Raw genomic sequence first — 20,471 nt, 5'->3', positions numbered from 1 at the left:
TTAAGTGACTCACTCCTGGTCACCCACCTAGTGACTGGCAGAGCTGGCATTAAGTCCAGGCAGTTTGCTAAGACTGTCATAAAAAAATATCATGGACTTGGTGGCTTAAACAATAGAAATTTATTTTCACAGAATTCTAGGGGCTAGAAGTCCAAGATCAAGGTGTTAGCAGGTTTGGTTTGTTCTGCAACCCCTCTCATTGGCTTGCAGATGACAACCTCTTCACTATATTCACACTATATCTTTCCCCTGTGTACATATACTCCCTGGTGTTTCCCTGTGTACCCAAATTTTCTCCTATATGAACATGAGTCAGATTGGATTAGGGCCCACCATAATGGCCTCTCTTTAACCTAATCACCTGTTTGAAGACCCTGTCTCCAATATAGTCATATTCTGTAGTACTGGGGCTAGGGCTTCCACATGTGAATTTGGCAGGTACAATTCAGCCCAAAACAGAGCTCATGCTTTAAACTGCTATGCTGTGTGGACTCTCTATTAGAAACATAACACAATCCCTCTCCCACTAGAAACCTTAGCAGAGAACATCTATCTTGACATTACCAATCTGAGGAACACACAAAACAAAACAAACACCAAATTTCTATCTTGCCCACAAGGATAGAGTAGAACGTGTGATGCCAGTCTTTTCGTTTTTCACATTAAATTCCAATGGGCCATAAGAAAGGAGGGGTTTTTTTTGTTTTTTTTTTTTTTTTTTTGTTTGTTTGTTTGTTTGTTTTTGATGTTACTATAGCTCTTTTTAAATAAATTACAGATGCTATTTACCCAAGATCAGTCTTGTCCAGTAGAACTCTTCATGATGTTGGAAATGTTCTGTATCTGTGCTACCTAGTATGATAGGTACTAGCCACACGTAGCTGTTTGGTCCTTGAAATGTAAGCAGGTGAAGGAGAAACTAAATGTTTCATTTTATTTCATTTTTTAAAAATGTAAATAAGTTTAAATAGTTACATGTGGCAAGTGACTATGGTATGGGCTAGCTCGGTTCTAGATGCTTCAACTAAGCGTCAATGAGGTCCTTTCCTTCTAAACCTGGTGCTTACCCACTATTTCTGTTCTTGTTTTTATTTTTGTTTTTTCTGAAACGGAGCCTCACTCTGTCACCCAGACTGGAGGGCAATGGCAAGATCTTGCCTCACTGCAACCTCCACCTCGCTGCAAACTCCGCCTCCCGGGCTCAAGCCATTCTCCCGCCTCAGCCTCCCAAGTAGCTAGGATTACAGGTGGATGCCACCACGCCCAGCTAATTTTTGTAGTTTTAGTAGAGACAAGGTTTCACCATGTTGGCCAGGCTGGTCTTGAATTCCTGGCCTCAGGTGATTCGCCTGCCTCGGTCTCCCAAAGTACCAGGATTACAGGCAAAAGCCACCGCGGCCAGCCCTTACCCACTATTTCTTACACCCATGAATTATACTTATCTGTTCAGTTATGCTGGCCAGAATGCTTGAGTCATCCTTGACATTTACCTTCTAAATGTAATCTATCACCAAGTTCTGTTGATTTAGTTCCTTACAAAAGCTGAAATTTATGTACATGACTACCCTGGTCTAGGCCACCATCATCATAAGCCTAGGCACCTATAGTATCTCCTAACTTGTTTTTCCCTCCACACTTTTCTCCCATTTTCTAAATGTAATCCTGTTGCCCTGTGCTAACAATTTCAATTGTTCTTAGGGAAAATATATTATTGAGTGCTTATTATATGCTAGGTATTGTGCTAAATTCCAGGTATAATACAAATAACAAAATTGAGGAATTATTTTTATGTTGCTCAGCAGCTCCTAACTAATCTGAAGCCTGAGTATTACTCCAAAATCAGTGTCTCAGCTTCAAACACACCAGCTTTCTGGACAGACGGCATGCCCTGCCTGCTCTTCTGTCCATTGGGAATTCGTGGCATAGTGTCGTCAGTATATCTAAGAAATGTGCTGGGTTTGTAAGCCAGAGGAGACTAAAACAAATCACAGACTCAGATTTGTATCTGAGACAGAACCAACTTTCAGTTGAAATACAAAAGAACTATCATAGTAGCTCTGATACATTGTTTCACCATGTATATGATTAACATAAATGTTAAGCATGGTTTCCACATATTAAAGGCATATGAATCTGTGAACAGATTTTTTTTTATCAATAGTTTATTTTAAACCTTGCAATAACCATGTGCATATAGTATTTAGTCCCTTTTTTACAGCCGAGGAAACTGAAAATTAGAGTGGCTAGGTAAATTGGGCCATGTCATATAGCTAGTAAGTGGTTTTGGGGCGGCCAGATTTCACACATATATGTTCATATGTTCCACACATATGTGCATGCACACACACACACACACCCCCTATAGTCTTAAGTGCTAGACTCTCTTGATCACTCAGTTAGTATAGTAGCTCTGCCAGACAAATGATAGTGGTATAACCAAAAAATAAAATAAAAATCTGGAAATTGAGAGACGAAATAGTGTTCTAGAAATTTTAACTATGTGCCAAGTAGTAGATATATATTTTGAATGAGTTTTATATTTATTCTCATTCTGTACTTTTGTCATTTCCATACACTTTTCCCTCCTCCATTCACTTGAAATACAAAAATCTTGGCACAATTGGAAAAAAATGTGCTTCTGAATGAGTTTTGCCTTATTCTTTCCCGTGGGGATATTTTAATACCCAAATAGAAGAATAAAAGATATATTTCTATCACCAGCTTGGTGACACTAAGTGCTCTACAGGACCTCTCATTAAGTGATACCAAGAATCCATAACAATGAACTTAATGACACACAGCATCTGCCCTCAATACTAGGAGTTGGTAGGGCAAATATGCTTTACATGATGAATATTATACCACATGGTATTCTAATTGTGCATCAACATTGCATAAAGAGGAATGAACAGAAGAAATAATATTAACCAGGTGTAAGTCAATGGTAGAGTCCTGATGTGATATTTTTAATGCATTTTTTTTTTGGATCCTCAGTTCTTTGTTCTTAGAGACAGCAAGCAAGAAAGAGAAAGAGAAAGAGACAGAAAACTACAAAAACATCTATGAAGTTTATTTGATACACATTAGATTAAACAGAGTAGTTGCTCCCTATTGCTTTTCCCACTAATCAATGTTTCTTTAAAGTCAGTGAAGATTTTCACTGTGCATTTGTTTTACCTAAGTATTCAAACGTCAACAGACATCCCAAAAGGCATGTGCTTCAGCCATGCCAAAAAAATCAAGACACAAAGTGAGGCTGGAGAAATAGCTAGATATAAAATCATGCCTACCTGGTAGGCCAAGTGAAGGGGAACCCTTGTCTGATGATAAACATATTTTGACAAAACACATAAATTAAATCTTAGAATGTCAAATCATGCTCAATGGAAAGTCTGGGTCACTATGTAATATAATCTTATTATCTTTTGCATAATGAAAGTGTTTTTGATATATAATTCACTTAAATAAATCTGAATGTATTTGGAGTTTTTAATATATATATTTTTAATATTTTTAAGAGGTATTCTTGAAGTGCTATCATTTTGACATAAAATGAATAATCGTTTAAATTATAGTCACAAAATGTTTTAAGATATAGAATCAGAAAATAAAATATCTTCTGTCTCTCAGAACAGCTTTACTACTTAGAAAACCAATTCTACATTATACGAAAACATTTAAGTAAACATATAGAATGTGTCTCTTTAACATATTTCCTTGTGCAGCAACTAGGATTTCAAAGCTGAGATTTTAAAGACTCTTACCGGCCATCTTCTTCATATGTAATAATATAAAATGATCAAAATATAGATTTAGGATATATATATATAATTTATCATTGTTCTAAAATACAGCTCTAAAATATAGAATACAGAATATCTGATTTAGTGATAAACAAAATGTATGTTTCTCACTGACTGAAAAAATATTTTATCACCATTAATCTAGTATATGTATAACATTTGCAAACTGTGATATCCAAGATAAGGTGTGTATATTCTCTCAAATAAGTGGCCCATAAAACATTGTATTTAAAATTTCTATGTCTCAAACTCTACTGTATTGTTTACACTAAAGTGATGGTTAATGTTAAGTGTCAGCTTGACTGAAGGATGAGAAGTCTTGTTTCTGGGTGTATCTGGGTGTTTCTGGGTGTTACCAGAAGAGATAACATTTAAGCCAGTGGACTGGGAGAGGAAGACCCACCCATACTGTGGGTGGGCACCATCCAATAGGCTGCCAAAGTGGCTAGAAAAAGCAGGCAGAAGGTAGAAGAAACTACGAGTTTCTGAGTCTTCCAGCCTTCATCTTTCTCTCATACTGGATGTTTCCTGCTCTCAAACATCATACTTTAAGTTCTTTGGCTTTTGACTCTTGCACTTACACTAGTAGTTTGCCAGGGGCTCTTCGGCCTTTGGCCACAGACTGAAGGCTGCACTGTCAGCTTCCCTAGATTTGAGGTTTTGGGTCTGGGACTGAGCCACTGCAGCCTTCCTTGCTCCTCAATGTGCAGATGGCCTATCGTGGGACTTTACCTTGTGATCGTGTGAGTCAATTCTCCTTAATAAACTCCCTTTCATATGACAATATATCCTATTAGTTCCTGACCCTCTAGAGAACCCTGACTAATACATACACACACACACACACACACACACACACACACACATAGAGCAATGTGTATATATATATAGCAATTTATATATTTTTTAATATTCTATTTATTTTATTTAATATTCTATTTATTTTATTTTATTTAATATTTCATTTATTTTATATATAGCAATTTATAAATTTATATATATATATAGCAATTTAAGAAAGGCTTTAAGTTCATTGTTTGGAATATTCGTATCCTTTCCTCTAAAGTCCTTGCATTATATGCTAGAAAGATCCTCCCACCTCCTTCCCATTTATTGAGTTAATGATGAGACTTCTATATAGGAATGAAAAGGGGCAGGAGAAAAAGAGAAAAAAAAATATGACATAGATCAAATTAATTTTCTCCTGGGAACTTTTATTGGTTATGAGGTTCATTTCCACTGAAATATTTCTAAGTGTTACTTTAAAATATTTTGTGCTCATGATAGGTTTTCCAACACTATTTGAGGCCTAGGAATTTACACTTTTTTGATAAAGCCAATATTTCGTGGGCACCACGTCTCTCATCTGAACATGTAAAGGTACACATGATATAACAAAACATTTGTAGCTGTCATGAAGCTTAAGTTATACATGTACCATCATTTTATCTAGTAACCAACATATTTCAATGTAGACTGAGCACAGCAAACCTTTCAAGCAGTACAAAATTTGAAGAAAATACTCAACATAAACAAAATATATGGCAACATTAAAGCATACCGTAAAAATTTTAGTGATAGTTTAGCAAGACCTACATAGCTTGTCGGCACTCAACCCAAGCTTGAAGGACTGTAAAGTTTGAAGCACTGTGAATACAAACAAACGCACTCACATATAAGCACGTACACACAGACCTTAAATAAACATAGGCTCTCTATGCTGTTTTCAACATGTTGCTCTCTTCCTTCCACTGTAATTACTCCACAATAAACCAGCTGCCATTTCCCCCATCTCTCATTTATGCTAGATCAAAGAGGTTGTTTTTTAATAGTCCCTTACATATCATGATTATGGAATAATATATTAAACTTCTCAAAACAAAGATGTTATATTGAGTATGTTAGAGCTAATATTATTTGCCCACTCTTCCCTTCCCAACAGATAATTCCAGTATACTTCTTAGGAGGTTGAATATCAAAGCTGTCACCAGAAAACTCCTACTGTAAATCTGCATTTTATAACATTTTCAATCAGATTGTGTGTGCCTGCAACATGAGTCATGAATTCTAATGAAAAGAGTAAAGTTGTAGACAGAAAAACCATTAGTAGATTGTTGCATTATTATAGGGAAGAAATGATACAGTTTAATAAGAGCATGGGGAACAGCAGATATAAAAATTAAATGGGCTTGGGATAAACTGTGGAATTAGAATCATCAGAAATTGACACTTACAGTAGAATGTGGTTAAATGTAGTCAAATAAAAACAAAAGGACATGTTCTACACTCCTGCACTGAACTGTTGGGTAGGCAGAGGGTAGTATTATGGACTGAGATAGGAACTAATTGAGGAAGAATGAATTTGAAAGGAAAAAGATAAGTTAAGTTTTAGACATGTTGAGTTGGAGCTAACTGCAAGACAAACAAATAGAAACATTCGGCAGGGGGTTGTGTAGTAGTATCTAGAGTTCAGAATATAAATGAGAGTTGGAGGATTTAGAAAACAATAGCATGTAGGTAATGATGAACTCCATGGCAGTGGATGCGACTGATTACAAAGGGCAAATAGAGTGGGAGAGCTAGTATACTTAGAACCAAGCATGAAGAAACACCAGTCTGTAAGGGATGGATAGAAAAAGAAGAGTCTACTCTGGAGACACAGAAGGCATAGCAAGGGAGGTCACTTTACTACCAGGAGAATGTGCAGCCACAGCATCTGATGGAAGACTGTTTCCAAAATGAAGTTGAATGCTGCTGAGATGCCAAAAATATGAGGGGTAAGGACAGCACATTGGATTTAATGATAAAGCTGTCATTGCGAGATGTTTATCATATAGCCCTTTTAACTTCTGACAGTATAAATAACAAAAAAAGAGATGAAGAAAGAACATTAAAAATGTTATTGGATGAAAATAATTTTAAGTTAATGAAAGTTATTACAGCTTTTTACATCTCAGGTATAGAATGCAATATATTTTCATGTATTCACGAAAAATTTGAAAAAAATTAGGCCAGTCATGGTAGCTCACACCTGTAATCCCAGCACTTTGGGAGGTCAAGGCGGGCAGATCACTTGAGGTCAGGAGTTCGAGACAAGCGTGGCCAACATGATGAAACCTTCTCTATACTAAAACAAAAATTAGCTGGGCATGGTGGTGGGCGCCTGTAATCCCAACTACCTGGGAGGCTGAGGCAGGAGAATTGCTTCAACCCGGGAGGCAGAGGTTGCAGTGAGCTGAGATCATGCCACTACACCCCAGTCTGGGCAACAGAGGGAGACTCTGTCTCAAAAAAATTAAAAGAAAAAAAAGAAAGAAAAGAAGAAAAAATTAAACAGTATGTTTCAAGAAAAGCTAAATATAAAAACAGAATATATTTAAAAATTTTAAACCAAGGGTAAAAACAAAATTTCTAACATCTTCAAAAGGAAAATTTTCTGAATAACGTTTGTTCAAAGATGGAACAAAACAAAAATTAAAGACTTTCAAAAATACTAAAAATGGAAACATGCACATCAAGGTTTGTGTATGTGATCTAAGATCTACTTATCACAAATTCATGGTTTTTAAATAGTCTCTCCATTTAAACAGACAGAATAGAAATCAAAGTAGCATTCAGTCCATGTAGAAAGTCTATATTTTAAAAAAGAATGAAGATAATAAAGATAAACAGAGAAATAATTGACTGAGACAACAGGAAATGTAGAATTGATAAATCCATAAGAATTCTTTTTTAAAATGTCAATACAAATCAAACATATTACTTTTTATAAAAATATGCAAAATCTACAGGAACCAAACTATAAAAGTGCATTGGATGCAGAAAAATGTCTTCAGCAGACCATATTCTTCAATGTAAAAAATGAATATCCAAAGCTATGAGTTCTTTTGAAAGTAATTTCACTGTTGTTGTCGCTGTTTAATTTTCTTAATTACTTTGGTGAAGACAGTGAGGAGACATAAAAACTTGGCAGTTTTGTAAGGAGGTGAGAAAGAGATGAAAGTGCACTAAATGGCATCTCCTTTTACAACATGCTAACTAATACACTCCAAATAACTAACATGTTTACCATTTAATATTGAACTATTCTCAGAATAAAGTCAAACTTTCTAAGTACAATAGAAAAAATACACATTCAATTTTATAATAAAAATAAAATTTTAAATATACAATTAGAGATAATATTTGAAAAATATGTATCATGAAATATATACTGAATATATACTAAATATATAAGTAGTTCTTGTAAATCAAAAGGAAAAATAGGAATATCCCAGTTTCCACATAAGCATTTATGTGTACTTGTGTGTATATTTGTAATAAATATATAGATAAATGTTCAACCACACAGGCAATCAAAAACTATCAGTTTAAAAAGTAATAAGGGTTTAAGTTCTGCCTATGTAATTAATGGAGGTAAAATTGACAAACCTTTTGGAGACAAACTGAAATGTAAAACCAAGGCCCTAAAATACATACACACTTTGTCTCCATAATTTAACTTATTGTATTTAAACCTAAAGGACACTGAAGATGTGCACAAATACGTATTTATACAGTTTTCTACATTTAAATTATTTATATAATATGTATAATGTATATTGATGTACAATATAAATTTAAGCAACAATTTATATTTCCCTTATGGAGCAGTTCTATGACAGGACATTAAATAATCATTACAAATCATACTGTAGGGAGCCATTTGTGAAGGATGTTAAAATATACGTGATACACGGTGAAAAATAAGGTTACAAAATGAAGCATAGTGTAATTTTCAATAAAGCATTTAGATTCCTATATAGAATATGCAGCACTATTAATACATGAACTATATAAGGCTTTGACAACAGTGCCTTATTCAACATGATAGATAAGCCATCCTGTGGTACTGATTGTGGAAGGTGGTAGGTAGATGAATACCGCCCTGCTTCCCACATGGCCATTGAATGGTGTATAAGAAATCTAAAAGATTATATACATCCCATTGAAGACTTACAGAAGTCCTGAAAATGCCAATTTTTTGGTAGAAGTATATGATCAGGACCAAGCAACCCCCAAGTGCAGGCACTTCAAAGATCGGATGCAAGGAAGTACCAATAGAGATGCCAGAATATCACTCAAAAGCCAGATGAAGCTAATGGCATCTCCATGATTATCAGTCATCCCATAATAGAAATCCCTAGGCATCCAAAGGATACTGCAAGGAATCAAGAACCCCTTTGTTCCTGATGCTACGAAGAGACAGTAAGCCAATCTCATTTATCTATATAGTTTTAGGGGATAGGGAAGAAGGAAATTGTAATTCTAAAGGACTGCCGATTTTTCTGAAAAGATAGAGTCATCCAAACTTTTTAAACCAAGCCTGAGGGGAAGCTAAATTTTAAAGAGACTTTGATATTTAGATGGAAAGTAAGCTATTTAAACTAGAAGAAACCAAGGTACCACTAACTGGCAAGTCTAAATAGCCTAGGCTACTTGTAAGTGTTCGTGTATTCATTTTATTTTTCTGTGAAACAAGTTACTACTCTAAATCCATCACCAAGAAATAACCATTGTTCATATGTTAGTATACTTCCTTCGAGTCTTTTTATGTATTAAATTAAAATATTTTTAACTGATTAGCAGCCTACAGTTTTATTTAACATTACATAAATAATCACAGATGTATGCATAATATAACTCAGATGTGCAGGACAAATTAAGGATGATAACAGAGAGTGATGGTCACAGGAAACAAACCTCTTGTACCGCAGCGAGGCTCATGAAGATGACAGTAGACATAGAAAATAAAAACAAGGCTGGGTGTGGTAGCTCACACCTGTAATCCCAGCACTTCGGGAGGCCGAGGCAGGCAGATCACCTGAGGTAGGGAGTTTGAGAACAGCCCTACCAACATGGAGAAACTCCATCTCTACTAAAAATAGAAAATTAGCCGCACATGGTGGTGCACGCCTGTAATTCCGGCTACTCAGGAGGCTGAGGTAGGGGAACCACTTGAACCCAGGAGGCGAGGTTGCAGAGGTTGCAGTGAGCCAAGATCATGCCATTGCACCCCAGCCTGGGCAACAAGAGTGAAACTCTACCTCAAACAAAAAAAAAAAAAAAAAGAAAGAAATAAAAAAGAAAAACAAAATTGCCTTTCTTGGTGTGGATTTGAAGTTATTTTATATTTTCTCTTTCATAAATTTTCTATATTTTTACTATTTCGCATAGTGAGCATGTATTATTTTCATGGCAAAAACTCAATATATATTTTACGTATCTGTAACTGTGGCTGCAGGAGCAAAGAATGAGAAAATTACTAAGCCCCCATACGAGCCTTTCTTCACAGCAGTAAACAACTTGAGTGATATCTAACATTTCCTCCTTGTGAATTTTTTGGAACTAAACCATAATATTAAAAAAGTATAGTGTTACGAGAACACTTCACTGCCAATTCAAAAACTGCTATGTATCAAACTTGAACTCAGAAGGTGTTAATGCTTAGGCCAATCGAAGGGAGCTCCCAAAGGATTGAAAGTCTATCACAACTCTGAGATTTTGTGTATGTACCATCTCAAATTTAATAAAAACAGTTCATGTTGAGTCCAAATGTCACACTAACTGTGAGACTAAGAGACTAATAGCAAGTGTGTTTTTAGATGGCAGCTGCAGGCAAGACAGACCCTGTGTGCAAGTGATGGAAAAGTAGCTGCTGCGCCGTTACGTCTCTGCCAACAACATTTCCATTCAATGTCAGGATTGAATAACCTCCTCCATTCTGCTCTATTATACATATGTGTATGCTTTAGACAACTAAGCAAACAGTAGACATACATGATTTCTGCAAACAAGACTCACACGGACTTACGCTTTCAGGTATACACCAACTTTAGATGTATGAAAGTTAATAATATACTTTAATGTTATGAGTGGGATTTCATTCTCGCTGATTTAAAAAAAATTATGAAACTGCTAATAATACCTTGTTTTTAATACATAGTTTGACTATATATAGAGACATTTCTATATAATATTTTCTTAATAGTATTCCTTTGCTATTTGCCTTCACAAATCCACAGTAAAAAATTAAAAAATCTTTATCTGTGAGTTGAAAAAACTGATCTCAATCATAGGAGGCTTTTAAATTCTCCATTTTCCACTCCCTTGGAAAAGTAGAGACTGTTAAGTAAGCAAATATTCAAAAAATTGTCTAAACACTTCTATAGAGAGATGGCAACACACCAACTCACAACTGTTTACTCTGTTCATCAGCTTATACATAAATGTTTCAAATTGGGATAAAAAAAGAGGTAAAGGGTCAATTTATTATACAAAAGTATAGGATTTTTAAAATCCTGACTTCATGGAAGTCAAGGATTCACTATGGTTGCAAATTCATCATCTTGGTAATTAAAGACAGGCCTGCTTTTGTCAATAAAGTTTTATTGAAACAGCTACAATTAATCATGCAAATATTGTCTATGAGTGCTTCTGTATTACAATGGTAGAGCTAAGTAGTAAGGACAGAGATCATATGCCTTGCAAAGACAAAAATATTTACTATCTTGCCCTTTAAGTAAAAGTTTTTGCTTACCCCTCATGTAGGGCATGAATGAGTTCATATTGTATTTATTAATATTTTGTTAGAAATAATATATTTTACATATATATTTACTGTGCTTTACTGTGCTTAGCTTTATTGCTCTTTACAGATACTGTGTTTTTTTGTTTGTTTCTACAAATTGAAGATTGGTGGCAATCCTTCGTGAAGGTCTACCAGCTCCATTTTTCCAACAGCATGTGCTTACTTCCTGTTTCTGTGTCACATTTTAGAATTGTTGCAGTGTTTTCAATGTTTTCATTATTATATCAGTCATGGTGACCTGTGACCAGTGGTCTTTGATATTACTATTGTAATTGTTTTGGGGTGCCATGAACCACACCCAAAAGACGGTGAACTTAGTCAATAAATGTTGTGTGTTCGGACTGCTCCAACTGGTCAGACATTCCACCATCTCCCTCCCTCTTCTCCTTGGGCCTCACTATTTCATGAAACACAAAAATACAAAAGTTAGGCCAATCTATAACCCTGCAATGGCCTCTCAGTGTTCATGAAAAAGAGTTACATGTCTCACACTTTAGATCAAAAGCTAGAAATGATTAACCTAAGTGAGGAAGACATGTCAAAAGTCAAGAAAGGCTGAAAGTTAGGCCTCTTGTGCCAAACAGCCAAGTTGTGAATGCAAATAAAAAGCTTTTGAAGGAAATTAAAATTGCTACTCCAGCGAATACACGAATAATAAGAAAGCAAAACAGCCTTATTGCTGATGTGGAGAAAGTTACAGTTTTCTGGAAAGATCAAACCAGCCACAACATTCCCTTAAGCCAAATTCTAATCCAGAGCAAAGTCCAAAGAGAGTTACTTCAATTCTATAAAGGCTGAGAGAGGTGAGTAAGCCAACGAAGAGAATTTGAAGCTGACAGACATTGGTTCACGAAGTTTAAGAAAAGAAGCTCTCTTCATAACATAAAAGTACAAGGTGAAGCAGCAAGCACTGATGGAGGATCTGCAGCAACTTATCCAGAAGATCTAGCTAAGATCATTGATGGCGGTGGCTATCACTGATGAATGTGGTCTGGAACTGAATGCAAAATACTTCTCAGGTATGCCTGTGTGTGTGTGTGTGTGTGTGTGTGTGTGTGTGTGTGTGTGTGTACTCCCACAGGTCCTATACAGAACAATAAATCAAAGGGACTTAGACACAGTTTGTATCTGCTACTCATTGGTTTACTACTCTTCACCAAAAAATGTTACAACTTAGTTAATATTTATGTTAAAATTTCAGATAATAGTTATTTAGTTTCCTTAGCAATGCAAATGACTATAATACAAGGTTTCTCAGGCAATACTTTTGTCTTTATAGATTAAAAAAAAACAAGCAAAATTTTTGCTTAGTGGTTCTTCCAGTTTGGATTTCCAAGCATGTAAATGAATGGTCTGCACTCTTTGCAACTATTGAAATGTAATGGTACTAAGGCACCTGTCATTTTCATTAAACAAGGCAAGAGTCTATCTGAATTGTGGGACTGGGAGGGAAGTTGGTACAAATAAAACACTTTCTGGGATCTGAGTAAAGGTAGTGGAAGAGCAGCTGAGAAAAAACCTCAGAGTAAAGCTTCCCCTGGAGATTACACGAAGAAGAATGCCTCGAATTCTTTTATAGGACAATTTCCCATTCTTAACATGCCTAATTTTTACATTATGGTACATTAATTTTATATCATCATATAATTTAATTTTTGTACTATATTACAAATATAATTCTTAAACTATTTTCTCAGTTGGATAGGATATATCTTCAAGTAGGATTTTCAAGAATGTTTTGTGTATAATGGTGTCTGAGTTCTTGTATATGTCAGTACATCTCGCTTCATCCATAAAAAATTTATAACCTAACCCTATATAATAATGTAAAGCCACAGCCTTTTTCTCTCAGAAATCAGTAGATACTGTTCCATCGGGTTCTACAGGGAAGTATAATGCTAGCCTGATTTTAGCATGTAAAAGTAAAAACAAAACTGTAGACTCAGTAATTTTTTTAATGCTTTCTGTCAAGTTTTTTGCACTAACTGTTCTTCTCCAAGAACACTTAAAATTATTTAGTAATGTCCAGCTCTTTGTCTTGCACATCTAACATCTTCTCTCTCATCCATCTGAACCTTTTTTTCAACTTTCCTTAGCATTTAGGAAGAGCTTATTGTGTTTGTCTTCCACATTACAGACATGATGTCTTAGTGTTAAATCTTTTCTGCTGGCTCTGTGGATTTAATGTGGACACTGCATTTTAAAATTTCATTATTTAGTGCATTACACTTTTCTTCATGACCTTTTTTCTTTAGATGGTTCCCTTTGTATAGATTTCTTATTCTGTTTTACAGTAACTATATCTTCTTACACTCCACTGAGACAGCTGGCCAATTTTCCTACAAGCTTTTCCTATTTCCCCTTTGAGTCTCCAGGATGAATTTTGAAAATCTCCTTTTCAATATAAAATTTAAAACATTCATTGTTGAATTTCTAAATAAATTCTAATGATAGGAGATTTATACAGAAAAGGTATTGGAGAAAGGCAAAAGTATACAGCCTGGCCATCACAGACCCTGGTGAGTTTTTGGAATCTATCAGGTTTCTATATCTTTTGTTTTTGTAGAATTAAAATGTAATTTTCTTCTCTGAACAATTCCAGTTTCTAATTTTGTCTCTGGCAATGGAGCTTCATATTGGGAGGCGGTGTTTATTCATCTTTCCCAAAACTGCCCACCAGCCCCTTTTATGTGTTAGCAAATGTTTTGCTATGAAGCATATGGAAATAACAAAAGAGATACAGAGAAAGTCATAAAGAGAATAGGGTAGGTGGATAATACTTTGATGTGTTAAAATAACAACAGTAATGACAGTGGCTATGACTACCAAAATTCAATAGCTTATTAGTTTCTTTCTCCTAATTCCCTACTCGTTCTTTCTCCCTTGATTTGCTATCAATGAATGCAGACAGAAGGATATTAGTGAGAATAGAAGTGGACTTTGAAGATAGCACTGTGGAGGACTCAAAAGTAGCAGACAAGCATTAGAAAGACAGCTGCTCATCCTTTAAGAGGTTTCTAAACTGAAGACAAAAGACAGGGTCACAAGACGATTTTCAAATTCAAATAGGATTACTCTTTCTTTTCCTAGCTTGTTGAATTTTTTTAATGAAGTGGTGTTAATGATCCATCAATTAAGATTTTCAACTCAAAAATATTAGGCTAAAATTGGTTATTATGTTAAATACTATATATAGTATAATAATAAATGCTATGTTAATGAATATAAGTTAATGAATTTCAGTGTTTTATGACATGTCTTATTTATTTATTTATTTATTTATTTATTTATTTGAGACGGAGTCTCACCCTGTCGCCCAGGCTGGAGTGCAGTGGTGTGATCTCAGCTCACTGCAAGCTCCGCCTCCTGGGTTCACGCCATTCTCCCACCTCAGCCTCCTGAGTAGCTGGGACTACAGGTGCCCGCCGCCACACCTGGTAATTTTGTTTCTGTATTTTTAGTAGAGACGAGGTTTCACCACGTTAGCCAGGATGGTCTCAATCTCTTAACCTAGTGATCTGCCTGCCTCGGCCTCCCAAAGTGCTGGGATTACAGGCGTGAGCCACCACGCCCGGCCGACATGTCATTATTTTATATTGTCTATGTCTTCAAAGACATTTTATTTCAGTTATCTTATGTTTTATTGCTATATCATAGTTGTATATATTTTGGGGGTACATGTGATATTTTGATACTTGTATATGATGTGTAGGTCAGAGTAACTAGGATATTCATCACCTCAAAAATTTATCTTTTCTTTGTGTGGTGAACATTACAATTCTTCTAAGTATTTGGAATTACAGAATAAATTATTGTTAACTGTAATTAGAAATTTAGTTTTGGCTACAGTAGATGTAGCTATTCTGGAGCCATTTAAAGGGTAAGCCCTAGTTCTAAATTCTTAAGTCTGCTTCATGTGGCAACTCTTCTTCTGTGTTTCTCAGGTCCTGCCTGTAATCTCATGCTTGTCTACTGAGAGTCTTTCCTTATTCTGCATAACTCCTGTGAGGACTAGCTGCCGTCTTCAACCCCTCAGGATAAAAAGGTGATCATTACATGGCTCTAGTAGGAGTGATTCTTGGTGTCCAGTGGTCTAGAATGCAATCATGTTGGGGATAATGACTTCTAAAATCCAAACTCCTTGTGCTTCTACTGTAATATATAAGCTTGCTTTATGCTTCCAGGTAATGTGTTTTGTCTATTGCCTACTGTCACTATGTCTGTTAGGTAGGGATAATGCTGAAAACCCATTTCAGAATAACTTGGCTGCTGCTTCTTGCAGTTGGCTCTTACGTAGTGTGCTTAGATTCCTGAGCATGCCATAGCTTCTCTTTGCCTGAGTCAATACGTGTTGTCTGATTTCTCTGGCTTTATGATCCTCACTCTGCTACTCTCAAATATTCACCTTTCTGTCTCATTTTTAGTGTTTATTTCCCTAGATGCAGATCACATTTTAATAATCCAGTTCCCTAATTTTCCTGAAATTGGGGTTCTGTTTTCGTATTCATGCAGTCATGCCTACCCTAACCAATTTTGTTAATAGTTGCCAATTAGACCTGCCCTGTCTATGGTGTCCTCACTGGCTTAGGTTAATATGGAATCCCCGGGGACTTCAGAGTCTACCAAAAGAGTACAGTACTATTAAATAAATATGTGCACTAATGTGAGCATAAGGCAGGAACCCAAATGCTAGAAATTTCACACTCTGCTGTAGATTTCAGCAATTATAAAGTGTTAACTTTTTAAAAGTTGCTAATTTAATGAGATTTAGAACCTTAACAGGATTTTATATAATGTAGCATTCAGCATTTTTAATGTTATTACAGGTTTGTTTAAAAGGCAGAGAAACAAATTGATTAGTCATGGTCCAGAGATACTCTTAACAAGCAATAAGCTCTCAAATCCCTCTACCTTATTATAGCAACTGATTTAATTTTGTTGTACAATACTGTCTATTAGCATAGCATGTTTTATTCAGTCATCTCCAGTCGTTTTTAGACTAATAAATTTCTGAAAGCCTTACTACAAACGAGAAGTCCAAAGGTGAGTCAAATAGGAATTATTTCCAGAAACAGCAACCATAAGCAGTTGAGGAAAAGACACAAGAATTATTACAAGATCAAAGCTCAAATTATTGGCTAGATACCAAGGTATCCAAGAAATATAGCTCAAACCACAAATGAAAGTAACATATGTAATGTTAAATTTTCTAGTAGCCATATTTTAAAAGTTTAAATAAAAAAAGCAGATGAGGTTAACTTTAGTAATATATTTTATAAAACCTCAATATATCCAAGTTAACATTTTGTTATTAAATCATCTGCAAGCGTGTGCTAAGAATTAAAGATCTGGTGTGTATCTTACAGTGATAGAACATTTCATTTTGGATTAGTCATATCTCAAGTAATCGATAGTTACATAGGACTAGTGGCCACCATAGTATACAGTTCAGGTCTAGATTTTTACGTCATCATTATGCCTTTAGAAAAAATATTCTAGAGAAAAAATAATAATTGATAAGTATGTGAGGTAATGAAAATGTTAACTGGGTTCGATTTAGCTATTTCACAACACATACATATTTCAAAACGTTGCACAGATTATATATAATTTGTCAATTAAAAATTTTAAATGATATAAAATAATTAATATGAGAGACAACAGTTATTTTCTCTTACCTGCACAAATCTTCTTTAATGTGAAGGGAAATCAATTCCTTAGGAATATGAAAGGAAAGAATGCTCTCTGACATTTGCTCTCGAATTCGCATCCACTTATTGTCAGATGTGGGAAATCTATATAATTTACATACTGGGTTCTTTAACACTGGAAAAAAAAGAAAAAAATCATACTTAAATTCTAAGCAAACGCATGTCAGGCGAAGCCCAATTAACAAAACCATTAGTCAAGGTAACACTTTTGTTATTCATTTGATCCAAAATTTATTTTTAATCAAAATCCATTAGCGTATCTGAATTTCTAAGAATTTTATTTTGACTTTTTTTTCAGTAGCTTCTGAGACATATAATCTTTGTTAAATTAAAAGAAAAAATATACATCAGACTCCAAATCATAAATGTGACTACTGTGGCTTTCTAATTTATTACCTATTGACTCTTGTCTTCTTCTAAAGTTTTATAAAGTGTATGTGTCTACAAATATACATTAAAGCATAAATATGTACACCTAATATACACTTTGAACAAATATATTTCTGAATTTCTTCTGATCACTTTTAGTCAACTTTACCTATTTACGTAGTAGGTCACAAACTTATATGTTATTTTAGGAGTTACAAAATGTCTTACTAAATGTTATTTCTTACATGTCAGAAAGGTTCACTCTTTTGTCTTAAAATCTGTTAAAATTCAAATACCAAGCATACTTTAGTATCAATGAGTCAATAACACACTTTCCTGAAACCACGTATTATCAGAAGCAAGGCAGAGGGACTGTGAAGAAACCGTATTTAGTATGTAGGGGAAAGTAACAAAGTCATGTACCCAAGAATTTTTTTAAAAGATTCAGAAAAAGCATATAGGATTAGATATTATGATAACATTCGATACTTATTAGTGAAGCCAGTACTCACACCACACTTTCAAACCATTGGGGGAGAATTTCATTTCCATTGCTCTTCAGCAATGAATGCCTATGTCACACTTACTTACACACCAAAGCTTAGCAGGCAATAAAATATCAAGTCAGTCACCAGTCAAGAATCTATGATTAGTTGACTTCAGTTTAAATAAAGCTAATTAAAAACATTATTTGATATTGAAGCAGAAGGCTTTAAATAATATTGAACATGGTATGTGGGCTAGATCTCCTCAATGTACAGGGAAAAATTCTTTTCAAAATTTTACAGTTTGTAAGAACACCGTATTTCATTCGCTACTTGGGTAAACATACATATTTTTGAACACTGAAATGAGGATCTATTCATCCATTCCTCTGCAATCATCCATTCTCAAAGGTACACTCGGGACATTATCATTATCAAAACTAGTACCATAATGGAAACTTTGATTTCGAACATCCCGTTCTTCAACCACCAGATTCAAAACTTCTAGTACACTTACAATACCTCCTGCCAAGAATTAGAGTGCTCACTTTTCAACAGCACCAACAGAAGCCAGAAGAAAGTACACTATTTCTAGCATGTTGAGAGAAAATACTGCATTTTAAAATCTAGAGTGGTATGCCCCTAAAGATTATCTTTTGAATATAAGCACAATATTTAAATGTTGTCAATTTGGTTCTTTACAGAATACATACTTAGAGTTTATTATCTTTACTTTCTTTCTCCTGAAATATAAAGACTTACAGCCGATTAAGAAAAGAGAAAGTTTTATTCATTTGTGAAGTGACAGTGTTTCAAAGATATAAGAATTTGATTACTCCTTCTATTACAGTATCTCTGGAATAGGAAGAGAAAAAATATGTACTAAATTCGTTATGGTGTCCATATACCAAATATGGGATCTCATGAATTCCCAATATACCTAACATGGTTAGGAATATGCATGCATCATTTATGGTAAGACAAACTTCAGTCCTTAAAATGGCCAAATTGTTTCTTATTTAGCAACATATATAAATATTTAGTTATTTGGTTTATCTAGACTCAGTATAAGTGCTATTTTTTAACCTGTTTTTTTTTTCATGATTACACAGAACTTTTGTATCGCCTAAAGCATGGTTAAAAATCCTTGGATTTTGCTTGCCTTTTATATATACATCAATAATAATTTTTTAGAAAAGTTGTATTTTTAATTATGTCACAAAATATAAAAGTCTTCATTTTCTCTGTTGATCTCAAAACAAATCCTTCTACTTTTAGTTTACTGTTTTCTCATATATATATATATATATTTATTTATTTTTATTTTTATTTTTTTATTTTGAGACAGGATCTCACTCCATCACCAAGGCTGGAGCTTAAGTGTGAGCTCAGTGATCTTCCTGTCTCATCCTCCCAAGTAGCTGGGACTATAGGAGCATGGTAATTTTTTTTTTTTTTTTTTTTTTTTTTTTTTTTTTTCTGTGAAGACAGTGTTTCACCATTATTACCCAGGCTGGTCTTAAACTCCTGGACTCAAGCTATCCCCCCATTTCGGCCTCTCAAAGTGCTGAGATTACAGGTGCAAGCCACCACACCTGGCCCTATTGTTTCCATTCTAATACTCTTCAGTGCACTCTGAATATAAACCTTTGTTGAAATAGATTAAGCAGAAATCAAAGGTGGTTTGATTAATGAACTCCAGAACTCTCCTGTAACTACCAGGTACACAGCATCCAAGGACTCTCTGGGAATGTTGCTATTTATAAAGAAAATACTTGGAACAATTTAAAACCCAGGCACTTTAGTCATGCAAAAAATTGCCAGTGTGGTTGCCTATTTAAATTTTGTGGTATAGGTTCTGATCCTTTGAGACTCATAGGTCTCCAAACATTAGTAGTAAATTGCATATCTTTATCATTATCTCAATGTAGGTATAATGGAATCTACTTTGCAACCCAGTTTGACCCAGCAGTGTTGCTTATTAAACACCTATCATGTCTGAAGCAAGTATCATAAAATGCAGTATATGTATGTATCATATGTATCCTATGTATCATAAAATGCAGTATAACACAGTATTATTTTTAAAATGAATAAATTGGCTCTGAACTTTAAATACCATGCAAATTTGTTGCACTGGTTACACAAAGAGCAAATAAAACGTTCTCAACTCAAAATTCTTGATGGTCTGATGGCGGGGAGGTTTTGCTATCGTCACATAAAAGAAAGGCATGGTACTCATGTGTCCAGTATTGAACAATGGGACACAAAAGATGAATGTTTTGTCAACTTAAAAAAAAAGATTATTCTCTATAGCATACACACTCTGCTCACACACACTCCAGCTGCGTAAATAAGCAAATGACTGTGAATGACTTTCATCTCTGGCTCTCCACTGGTGGCAAGTATTTATTCATGCAGGAGATGACTTGCTGTCCATACAATAGGCTTATCTCAATAACAGTAACTATGT

The 20,471-nt window shown here is 34.7% G+C and overlaps 1 protein-coding gene across 8 annotated transcripts in view; it reads right to left on the bottom strand.

Moving 5' to 3' along the window:
* INPP4B (inositol polyphosphate-4-phosphatase type II B) overlaps positions 1-20,471 on the bottom strand; it is an 817,532-nt gene that overhangs the window by 191,083 nt on the left and 605,978 nt on the right. For all 8 annotated transcript variants that reach the window (XM_050791144.1, XM_050791150.1, XM_050791147.1 and 5 more), the window contains one exon: positions 17,112-17,259. In XM_050791144.1, coding sequence (XP_050647101.1) covers positions 17,112-17,259 — 148 coding nt within the window. The remainder of the gene's footprint in view (positions 1-17,111; positions 17,260-20,471) is intronic.

Source organism: Macaca thibetana, chromosome 5, assembly GCF_024542745.1.
Source record: "Macaca thibetana thibetana isolate TM-01 chromosome 5, ASM2454274v1, whole genome shotgun sequence".
NCBI classification, from domain to species: Eukaryota; Metazoa; Chordata; class Mammalia; order Primates; family Cercopithecidae; genus Macaca; species Macaca thibetana.
Note: the sequence above shows the minus strand (reverse complement) of the source record. Positions and strands in the feature narration are given on the sequence as shown.